Source organism: Nanorana parkeri, unplaced genomic scaffold (genome assembly GCF_000935625.1).
Source record: "Nanorana parkeri isolate BGI_ZX_2015 unplaced genomic scaffold, ASM93562v1 scaffold508, whole genome shotgun sequence".
Classification (NCBI taxonomy): Eukaryota; Metazoa; Chordata; class Amphibia; order Anura; family Dicroglossidae; genus Nanorana; species Nanorana parkeri.
Window position 1 is genome coordinate 299,663 of NW_017306776.1, and position 11,692 is coordinate 311,354.

At 46.5% G+C, this 11,692-nt stretch overlaps 1 protein-coding gene across 1 annotated transcript in view; it reads right to left on the reverse strand.

Moving 5' to 3' along the window:
- Positions 1 to 9,756, reverse strand: part of LOC108790865 (hydroxyacylglutathione hydrolase-like protein) — an 11,952-nt gene extending 2,196 nt beyond the window's left edge. Inside the window, exons 1-7 of the mRNA XM_018561223.1 lie at positions 9,624 to 9,756; positions 6,496 to 6,560; positions 5,858 to 5,975; positions 4,826 to 4,934; positions 2,918 to 3,021; positions 1,062 to 1,163; positions 587 to 666 (exon numbers count right to left, since the gene is read on the reverse strand). Of these exons, the coding sequence (XP_018416725.1) occupies positions 587 to 666; positions 1,062 to 1,163; positions 2,918 to 3,021; positions 4,826 to 4,934; positions 5,858 to 5,975; positions 6,496 to 6,560; positions 9,624 to 9,728 (683 nt within the window). The 5' untranslated portion in view covers positions 9,729 to 9,756. The remainder of the gene's footprint in view (positions 1 to 586; positions 667 to 1,061; positions 1,164 to 2,917; positions 3,022 to 4,825; positions 4,935 to 5,857; positions 5,976 to 6,495; positions 6,561 to 9,623) is intronic.
- Between the last annotated feature and the right edge of the window lie 1,936 nt (positions 9,757 to 11,692).

Here is an 11,692-nt window from a genome sequence, read left to right on the forward strand (position 1 = left end):
CAGAGAAGCGGCGGGAGGAGAGGACAGTGCGATCTACCAGTGATCGCTACGCGATCGACTGGTAGATCGCGATCGACCTTGTGGGCACCCCTGGTCTAAGTCTACAGGCAACAGATTTTCTCAGTCTACAGAGCGGAGAGGACATTCTCAGTCTACAGGATTGCTGTGCCATCTCCACTATAAAACACGAGAGCAAAAAGCAAGGCAATGCAGCTGTAGGTTTGGATTAGGTTAAGATGCAAAGGGATGGACTTGATGCATGCTTACTCTATCCGCATAATCCAAAATGCAGGCTGACCTCTAGGTTTAGTCATCCCATGGGATGGGTCACCGGTGGTCAGGCCAAAAGGACCTGAACCTGGGATGGCAACTTTTCTTTTATAGTGAGCCTGTGCTGGCAGTGAAGAGCTAAAGATAAGCTTCAGTCATTGCCTACACAAATCTGTTTTACCTTCCTGGGTGCTTCAGGTTCCCCCAATCCCGAGGCACAGCAGCAGACAGAGAAGAGAGGTCTTGCACAGTAAACACAAGTATGGATCAACCCGTGTCAGAACTAAACACATTCCATTTTTGCAGTGCGTCTCACCCCACTCTCATAAACGGGTTATACAGGAACTCTTCCTCCAGGCTGGAAGGGACAGTGGGAATGTCATATTCATCTCGAGCCTAGAAAGCAAAGCCCCCAATTTGTACCTTTGATTTTAGACTGCAAATATCTATACAAATATAATTAGGAGAGGGGCTAGATGATCTATCGTTGATCCCCTTTGGGCAGATGTCATCTATTCCAAGTTGCATACTGCAGTTTCGTGATGGAAGTGAGACCTGTAGGTACATATAATAAGCTCATAGGCTTCCTGCCACATAACTGCACACGGCACCTATTCAGCACTCAGCACTAACTGCCTGCACTTGCATTTGAAATTCCTTGTAGGTTGCACTGACCGAGCTATATAAAAAAAAATTCGGAGGTGAACATCCACCTTGGTGATAACCAAGGATGTGTAAAACTTCAGAGGGTCCATATTGGCCCACATGACGATATCGAGTGTGACACCCACCTTGGCCCAGGCCAGCTTCTCCTTCACATGTTCATTATCTGGTTCCACTTTTAGTGCAAACTTCAGGTTCCTCACAGTGTATTCATGGCCACAGAACACTTTCTGCAGAAGAATGGCAGCCAAACGTGACATTTTACTATTTCATATAAAAGGGTCTATTTTTCTTCTAATTAAACAAGTACAAAATCAAAAGAATTCACAGTTTATAATATATTTATACAATGAAAAGAAAACTATAATTAAAACTAGGGATGCACCGATACTAGTATCGCTGCCGATACCGAGTATTTGGGTGAGTACTCGTACTCGCCCAAATGCTCCGATACCTAGCACAAGTACTTCCTGTATCAGGAAGCCGGGCTTCCTGATTGGCCAGGAAATGGCTCCATGCTCTCTCGTCACTTGTGATGAGAGAACATGGAGCCGACTTCCCGGCCAATCAGGAAGCCGGGTAGCGTGCAATGACACGCTGCCCGGCTTCCCGGAAGCCGGGCGCCGTGTAATGACGCAGCGCCCGGCATTCTGATTGGCCGGGAAGCCAGCGTCATGCTCCCTCGTCATCTCATGAATCATAATATTAAGAAAGGGACCTTAAAGCATTAGTTTGTATTGCTTTAGAAAAAATGTGACCTGTCCCTTTAAGAAAAAGTATCGGTAATTGGTATCTGCGAGTACTTGATCAAAAGTATCGGTACTCGGTCTTAAAAAAGTGGTATCGGTGCATCCCTAATTAAAACTGATAACCTATGCAAATTTACAAGTGATCATGGAACCGTTGTTATTAAAAGTTAAAGCGATCCCATCATTTTGCCTAATCAGGGCAGAGTGACAGTGAATCCAGAGAGTCCACACTCAGCAAGGTTTACTCACTCATTCACATTCCTTTGCAGCCTCCCCACTCCATTCCAGGTACAGGGAAAGCAAATGACCACCCCTAAGTGACAGTGTTCTGATTGCCACATGGGAAAGGCAGTAACACCATCCACCTGGGTAAGCTCAATAGCATCGGACACTGAAGCTTAGGGTGGACTCCTGCAGAATGGAACATAGAAGTTTGGGTGTAGATTGCTGGGAATGGGGGCAACTATTTGGAGATGCTGTCACTTTTGCCTGGGGCAACTGACAGCGTCTCCAACTTTCAACTTCATCCTGCAGCCATCCACAACTTTCTATCACTGGCAAAAAAAAAAAATCTCCCTTGCAACTATGGCACAAATGGCTGTTGTATGCCACAAATGTATGTAGTTTTATTGTTATTAAAAATGCATTGCATTAATATTTTTATTATATTAATATTATCTACCGATACCAGCTGGGAGTGCGCTGCCATAGCAGCCGGTTTCTTTTGTGCCCTTGGCATGTTCCTCTGTTGCCTCCTCCTGTTTGGTGCTAGTTAGTACAGTCTAGCTAGACACGCCCTGCTCCCTTCCACTTGCCCAGTTTAGTTTTACTTTCATTGTAGAGATGGGACTTAGGAAAGTAATTGTCTTCTTACACCTCAAACGACTAAAAAGCATTCTTTGTACTGCACTTCACTGAATTAAAATTATGTTGGATTTAATATCTGTGCGTTTCTGCAGAGTTAAACTGTCTGTAGATTCTGCTGAATCAGCAAATGGCCATACTGTCTGCACAGGCTGGTATCTATGCAAACAATTGAAGAAAACAAATTTGAAATAGAAAAAGGATGGTTCCTTCTCTTCTACCTACAAAAGCAGGTATGGATCTACAATAACATTTTCTAAAATGCTTGCAATGTACATAGCGATATCTTTTACATGCTACCCAAAAAACCATTTCCCCAAAATGTGTGTGTTAAAAGTTCGAGGAAATAATAGTAGAAGTTATTGGTGTACCGTTTCAGGAGGCAGAGAGCTGAGCGTTTCCAGCAAATTTTTGTACATTTGCTCGGCTGTCCCTTCAAAGAACTGCCCACAACCGCCGACAAACAGCGTGTCACCTGGGGAAGAAAGCAGGAAGATGGCATTTATGTATATTTTGCTTAAAGAGGTTTTCCTTTCCACCTAGCAGGCAGTAGGGAATGAAGCAATCCTCCTCCTTGGTCCAGAGACTAACTGGTCTTTACAACCAGCAGAAGAGCCCCAAATACTTGAAGGCGTCTTGTTTACAACTATGAAGATGAAAGAAAGCACACCCGTCTGAGAAATCCTCTGATCTATACTGCCACAGAGAGCATGTGTAAGCTAAGAGTAGCTCGACTCAGAGCTTATTTGGGTCAGAGAACCCTCTCCAGCCCAATGTGACAATTCTTGGCCAATGGTCAAGCTTCACCACCGAAGTACCAGGTATTTTCCTTTCCCGCCATTAGCTAAATATTGGGATAGCAAATTATAGGGGAGTATGTGTTGCATTGGAAAAGCACAGGGGGGGGGAGGAGGAGAGAGACTGAGGGGGGTATACACATATACACCATGAGTGTCCATGGTTGCTTTTTTATGTACAGATGCATGTGGATTTTTAGTTCCTTCCTCTGAGCCCTACGTCACTACAGAGTTCAGCAGTGATATAGGGGTCAGATAATGGATCCATTGCTTCTTGGAGTAACTGATCAGTAATAAGCAAAGCAATAAAGAATTCTGAATTTCAGTCGCAGCATTTATATTAGGGGCTGTGACCAAACAAATAATTACACTAGTAATGGCCAGACTACAATGGCAGCTAGGGTGGCCACCTGTCCAGAATTCACCTGGACAGTCCGGGTTTTGAATGCTGTGTCCGGGTTTCATGGAAGCAGAAACCCGGATACAAGATGTCAGGCAGAGAGGGAGAACCAAACTTAAGATAGGGGCTACTGGCCCTCCACTGTAACTAGTCTCACTTGTTATATTTACATATGAATGGGTGGTGCTATTTACACATGAACACGCCACAAAAATGTCCGCGTGTCACTAGAGTGTTCGGGTTTTGCTTGAAGAAAAGGTGGCAACCCTAATGGCAGCCCCCTCACTTTTCTCATCACAGAGCCACCTTTAGAAGCATTTACCATAACAACACTGTACAAAGAAAATATGTAAGCTGAGAAGTTGACTAGAGTGCATTTGTTTCCATTTTGGATTTAGGCCCCTTTCACACTATTTGATCAGGAGGAGATCCGTGCATAGATCCCCTCCAGAGCGGAGCAGTACGGATTGGACCTCACCAATGTGACATCCGTGTCCGTCCAGTTTTTTTTTCCCTCCATCTTGCGATCGAAGTGAAAACATGTTTGTCTATGGGGAGTCGGATGCAAGTGGACATGTCTCCATTTACATCAGATTACCCCCAATCCGGCATGATCAGGTCAGATAAAACAGAACACCGTTCCTTTTGTTTTTCCAAACCTAGCTGGAGACAGGGGTTATCCCGTCCGTATAGATCTGGCTGCCAAGAGACCAATGTTGGGCATCCGATCAGGTCCACCTAAAAAACTGACAAGTGGATCTGATCGGACCGCCTATCTAAAAAGGGGCCTAAAGGCTTTAACATTTTAAGTAGCTTATGAGAAACACGTATGCAGTCCAGGTCTAACTTTCCTCTGACTGCATACTTCCTACAGGTCAGGGACTTGAAATATTGAGACCAGACAAGGCCAGGCACGCAGCATTTTTTGAAGGAGGATAACGGTGTCAGCCTTTGTATTTGTCTCAGGATCGGTTCGGGATTATGGGTGCAGTTTAGAGAAAGCAAGGCATTGCCTGATTTAAAAGCCGTTTTTGATAAGAAAGTTCATCAAGCATGACATGTGTTCATCTAATAGGTGTTACCTGAGAATAGCGCAGGAGCGTCAGGGCAGCCATCTTCCCACATATAGAAGCAGAAGTGGCCCGTCGTGTGGCACGGGGTGAAGAGGCATCTGACGTTAATGTCTCCGAACTGAAAAGATAAACATCTGCAATCAAATGAAGGATGCTGGTAAGGAAATGCCATGACGGGTGTAGACAGCTTAAGTAAAACTCTGCAGTAGTCACTCTACATAAGATTTCTCCTTGAACCGGGTTTTTATTTCCAAAAGCAAAGCAGAAGCACAATATGGCCTTTATCTATAGAGTGTTTCCAGTGGTGTAGACTGATGCCCTGGCGCAACCCCTGGTTTGGTCCCCATGCCTGTGCCCGCCTTCTATAAAGGAGAATGCCAAGTAGAAAGGTGGTGCTAATGTATCCTAGAGCAGAGCTGCATATGGAAGCCACTTTCGGTTGGTGCAAGTATAAGATCACATGACCAAGCATATGGAACTCCTGTGGACATTCCTGGATTTTGTCACCACCGCCTCATTCTTAAAGTAAGCATTTGGCAGTAAAGACCCAGACCAATGGTCATAGCCACTGGACCTCTACACCACTGAATATGTCAGAGATAAATATCTTACTTGTCAGCAACCCAGCTCCATACTACAGCTTCCAGGCTTTAATGGGAGCTGCATTTCCAAATTTCACCTGCACCACCCACGGATAACATTACATACAGTAGCTCCCAAAGAGATAAAAAAAAATTATTTGTAGACATCAGTCTGACAAACGGTTTAAAAGTAGGGTGTGGGTGGTGGGGACCCTCCGAGTAACCAATAAGGCAGGAGATTTCCACTTCCCCATTCATAACTATGGTAAAAGAATGAACTATAGGAGAGGTGTACCGAACCATAATGACGACTTTCTAGAAATGGACTATGAGACGACAGATTCTTTGCTATGGGTACCAAGCAGATTCACCTTGTATGGTCAGTTTATAGTTAATAATATATTGCAGGATTTTAGGATATCACTAGACAGCACCCTTCCTCTAATCCTAAAAGTTTTACCTTTAGCACCTGGTTGTGAATAAGTTTGTGAGTTAGACCTCCTATCCGGTCATCAGCACCATACACAGGCAAGTCAGGGAATTGCTGTACGAGATCTGCGTTCCCCCGGGAATGATCGCTGCAAAAAGAGAACATGGCGGGTCAGCCAGTTATCTGTTCATTTACACAAGGTTTCTGCAGTTAAAACTACAGAGGGTGCAACTGCTCCTGGGCCCACAGTAAAGCTGGCCATAGACCTATAGGTTTTCTGCGGTCAGATGGAAAAAGTGCAACAGACTCCTCCATCTACACTAAACTGTGTGAATGGCGGAATCTCCCGCTGGGCCAAGCTTCAGTATCTTGCTAGTTCACCCGGCTGGCTCTCAAAATACCTGAACAATGCCGGCATCCAATCAGATTGTTCCGGTATTTTGAGAGCCAGCGGGGTCGCTTAGCAAGATACTGAAGCTTGGCCTGGTGGGAGATTCCTCCATCCACACAGTTTAGCGTAGATGGAAGAATCTTTTGCACTTCTTCCATCTGACCATAGAAAATCTTAAGGTGGGTGGCCAGCTTTTAGAGGGACTTTATGCTACCCTCCATCTCCCAGCTGACATTGCACATGTATCAAACCAGATAGCGGTCTGAGCTGTACTCACAGGTGGTGGTGTGTGGTCAGGATGGCTTTCAGATTGGCATCTTCTTTCCGCACAATATCTAGCAGCTGAAACAGGAAGGTTTTACTGTCAGAGCCTGCCCTGTACTGGGTCATTTGTAAAGCCAGCCACACGTGGTTCAAATTTCTCTCATTCAGCCGGTGGATGGTGACAACAGGGCCACTCACAACTCAGGTTTTGACTGATTCAGCTTAAAGAAGAACTCTTGGCTAAAAAAAAAAAAAAAAAACTACCCTTGCAGTGAGGCATCTCCTGCTCTAAAAGGGTTAAGTGCTCATTTTGCTTTATAAAGCATAATTACTTACCTGATCCTGGCTCCCTCTGAGTTGCTAGACCAGCTCCGGCAGCTTCCTCTCCTCTGCACTCAGACGCTCTCAGAATTGCTAACGCGTCTTATGCTGGGCACACACCTTACAACCATCGCAAGACTTCTGTCTTGCGATGGTTGTAAGGTACTTAAAAAAAAAAACGTACGATCTGCCCATCTTGGACAGGCAGATCGTACTTGCGATGATCGCAAGCCGCACCCCCCGAGGGGCGGGCTTCCGATGACCGCAATGCCGAACGGGCTCGTACGATGCTCGGCGGGTTCGTAAGTTTAAAGTCGTGCGACCTTACATTTTCCCGCCATTATCGTACGATTATCGCAAGGTGTGTGGGGACCTTAATGCAGGCCCATTAAACATGAGGACGCCGAGGGATATTTCACAGCCAGAGAAGAGGGGAGAGAGGCGAGTGCTAAAGTCTGCAGGAGCCAGGATCAGGGAAGTAAAACAACTGTGAGCCCCCTAGACAAAATGAGCAGTTAACCCTTACAGTGTGGGGTAGTCATTTTTTATTTGCCTGAAGTTCTTCTTTAAATTCATGTAGTGTATGGTCAGCTTAAAATTTATATAACCAGTAACTCTACCAACAAGAAGGAGGCAACACAAGAAGGGGAATGCTACAAGTACAATTTCCTAATACATCATATTTGTCACTATGGTTTACTACAACAGCAGCAGGTTTGGAAGTTTTGGTCCACTTGTGCCCAGAATATTCGGCTGCATCTGTACTATACACCAGAAGTTCTAGATGTGTAGTTGGTGGCAAAGGAGCATAAAAGGAATGATCTGAACGGCTCCACCCACTATCCTAAAATGAGGAACAAACCCTCTCATTTCTTGGATCTGTGATGGAACTGAGATCTACAAATACATTTTTTAAGAAGCTTCTACTGTGTTTCTTACTTATTAAAGGGTTATTAAACCCTCCGGTATTTGGCTAGCAAGCAGTAGATATATGCAAAAAGTGTAAAAAAAAAAAAACGCTTTGAAAAGGGTTAATACTTCGACCGCGTGCTCCCATCCGAAAATGTGAAAATTCTCGGGCGGCCGCAAAGCATCTTGGGGCGGGAGCATGCCTAGTTCACATTTTTAGCCGGGACACGAGGAGAGACACAAGGTAAGTTTATGGACGCGTGCACCCGCATGCAGACACCGTGGGACAGGAAGTGCCAGCAAGGACAGAGGAGTCAGTGCTGGATCGGAGACCCGCCGCAGCGCTGGAGGGAGAGATGAAAAGGACAGGAAACAAGAAGGTCGGATTAAGAAACATCATTTAAAAGGTAAGTGCTTTAATTAACATTCGGGGGAGGGAAAAAGATTTTTGACTTTGTCCCTTTAAGTAGGGGATCAGTTGGTTCCTTTCAACCCACCTCACGTGTCCGGTTGTTTACAAGAGAGAATAAAACCAAAAACCACACTAGCTTTTAGATTTGTTAGGATCTGTGTTGTTGGGCTTTTCGCTTGTGTCAGTGACATCAGTTTGAGGTGTTGGCTAAGATCAAGTGTAATATCTGTTCTCATCAGTGTTCAGGGGAAACGTGCTGCTGTTCTGGTCTTGTAATAGGAATGGCTGGCTGCAGAGTATCCTGCCTGAGATGATGGGGGTCCCAAAGGGTTCTGGTCGTGAGAAGGAAACCAAAAGTAGCATCCACTCACGCAAGAGTGGGGGGTGGGGGTGTCAGGAGTACTTCCCTTGTGTCCAGGATTCCTCCTGATTTGAATGGGACTACCTGGTCTGGTCATTGGCTGGGAAGCCAGGGAGCCTATGATGTCAAGCGCCCCCCTGGGAGTGACGCCCTGGGGGAGCCCGAGTAGCACTCTGAGTTTCGGACCCAACAGCGTTTTTCCGCACCTTGCCTCTTGGGCTAGGACTTTTGGCTAAAGGCTGTGGCACACTGCACGCGAAGCAGCGCAGTGGCGCGTTGCCTTCAGGAGCAGTGCGTCATTAAATTTTCTACCCGGCACGTCAGCTTGCGAGAGCTCGCGTAGCTGAGCTTGCACGTATAAACCCACGCGTCAGCATGAGACGTCTGGCCGGTTGTTACGCACGAGCCAATTGGCTGAAGGTGCAGTCAATCATGTGCCTGCACTCAGCTCACATACTGCATGCAAAGCTACATACTGGACAGCTTCGCTTCGCTCTGCACGGCTTTGCATGGAGTGTGTCACAGGCTTCAGGCTCCAGGGAAATGTTATACTAAGCTGCAAGGCCTGGCCATTGTCTTGCACATTGGCACTTATTTTAATTTGTATCCACTTGTCTGTGCAGTTTTCATGCGTGTTTTCCACTCCACAGGACAGAGGGTGCGGGTCTTTGGGCCCACTCTGAAGTCTAGGGGGAGGATGTGTGACCATCAGGTTCCTTCCCTCCCTGAACTTGGGAGTCTCTTTTCAGGAGAGCCCCCAACCTAGTTGAGCCCCCAACCTTCAGCGGACCATGAGGAATGAGTCTGCCTGGTTTCAGGCCAGGTGGACACACGTGCCTTACCCGTCGGGAACCTTGCATCCTGGGAGGGTCAGGGAAGGGCCCTATCTCTTCGGGAGATGTACCAGTTGACACACCCTAGAGCACATTTTTGTATTTCATGCACACTTTTTTTGTTCAATGAGGTTTCGTCTTTGCGCACTCTGAGGTGCTTCTGAGATCCTTCAGAATTCAATGACAGGTGTTTTTTTACCTGCAGTTGCCTTTCTTCTGACTTGCTTCAAGCAAGTTTTCCATTCCAATAGACTGTGGTAATGAAATGCAAAACCTGCTGGAAGCCAAGAAAAGCCTCAAGTTACCTTTTTAGAAACAGATGCGTCAACTGCAATAGCGTCCTTTGTGCGCTCTTCTATAATCAGATACATGTAGTTGTCGTCCAGGACGGAGATGACCTTCACCTTCATGGTCCATCCACCTCGGGGCTCCCCGATCCCTGGAAAATGAGACACGTGATTTATTGATTAGATTCTTTCAGATTGTAAGCCCTCACGGGCAGGGCCCTTCTTACCATCTTGTCTTGAATTGTATTGTAATGTCTTCCTTACATTGTAAAGCGCTGCGCACACTGTTGGCGCTATATAAATACTATGTAATAATAATAATAATTAGACCCCCAGCAGTGCAATGTTAGGGTTCGGGTTAACCCTTGGTAAAGGCATGGAAGGGAGGAGCCGGACCAGAGGCACCCCGAGGGGGGTGACACCTGGTGCAGGTACCAGGTGACACCCCGCAGTGACATCACACGCAGTACCGCTGTTAACTGCCAGCAGCCATCTTGGTGATGGACGCCGGCAGAGAAAAGAGGGGACGTCACCCAGCGGGATAAGGTATGCCGCCAGGTCCCTCCTCTCTCCTGAGCTTCTCGGTCCTTGACCAAGTGCCAGACTTTTCAGAGAGGGAAGGGGGTGACACCAAAAAGACCGTCAGTCATTTTGGTGTCACCCGGGTGTGGGCTGCACCCCCCCACACCACCCTTGTGACGTCACTGAGCCAGACCATAGCACCCTTGATCCACTGATCACGGCTGCAATGCTTTACTGGCTCCAATGCAAAAAAAAAATTATAATAAATGCAAATTTGTTCTAATCATTATTATTTATTTATTTTTAAAGGTGGAGTCTCCCTTGAATGCCCAATCAGCCAAATACATCCTGGGAGCATTAAAAGTAAACCTGTAGAAAGTCTTCCAGTTTGTTTTATTCAGAAAGCAGCCACAGATTGAATAGAGAAGCCTGTCCCCTGCCAGAATGCTGCAGAGAAGGGCCCTTGCTCTCTGCATGGAAACAGTGGTCTCTCTGCAGAGGTTTGACACTCCCCCTGCCGATTTAGACTCAGAGCTTTCCAATCAGCAGAGAGGATGAGCTTTGCTGATTGGGGAGCTATAGGTCCGCCTCACCATGGGGCAGGTTGGATCTCTAAAGAGAGACCACTGCTTCCACACAGATAGAAAGTACTCTGGAATTTACTTTGTACAGCCACAAGCAGCTATGTACAAGAGCCCATATTGTTATTTGCTCTTTCCCAGGTGGAAAATGATCACTTCATTTCTTGGCCTGGAACAGGAAGTGAAGAAAAATCTCCCCCGTGGGGTCACAGACAGAAATATAATGATTGCATACTTTTTGGTAGATCTAAATAAGATTGCACAGATATTGTACCATCAGATTGCAATGTGAGTTGCCAGCTTTGAACATCCCACCCCCCGGACTTCACAGGGCACCTCTGTGCTGCACGCCCCATCCTCTTGTGTCTGAGTCACCACCTGTCACGTGACGTCACACCTAACCCTACCACCACCCCAGGCTATAGACTAAAATACCGTTCAGAAGAGGCCAGGCAAATCTTCGTTCGGCCACCGTGACGTCTGCTGCGGACTTCAGACCCCTTCTCTGGGGTTATATAGTGCAGGGAAAGTTGGCCGCTTGACAGATCAAGGTGGGAGCGCTCTGATTGGAGAGCGGAACCACTCACCTGGAAGCTGGTTGGCTATTCCAACCCAACCTCCGTAGCGTCACGTATCACCGACTGACTAACATCTCCGCCATTTTTAATAAGGGCAATTCGTTCTCCCATGTAGTTGATCTTTTACCTTAAAAGCTGCACTAAATGCCAACTATTTTATGGAATGAAGAAGATTTGTTAGACTGCGTATTAAAAATTTCAGGGCAATTCAAATGCGTATTTTCCCTTGTCAAAGATGGCTACTAAGGGTGCAGTGACTGATTGGCTGTCGAGTGAGGGAGCTGCCTGTTGATTGGTTAATGCTTTGTGCGCGTCACGGACGTCCCCTGCGTGTCTGTGGTTGGCAGCGTTTCCTGGCTGGCGGAAGTCCCGCGGTGAACGCCGATTGGCTGGCTGTCAGCAGGTG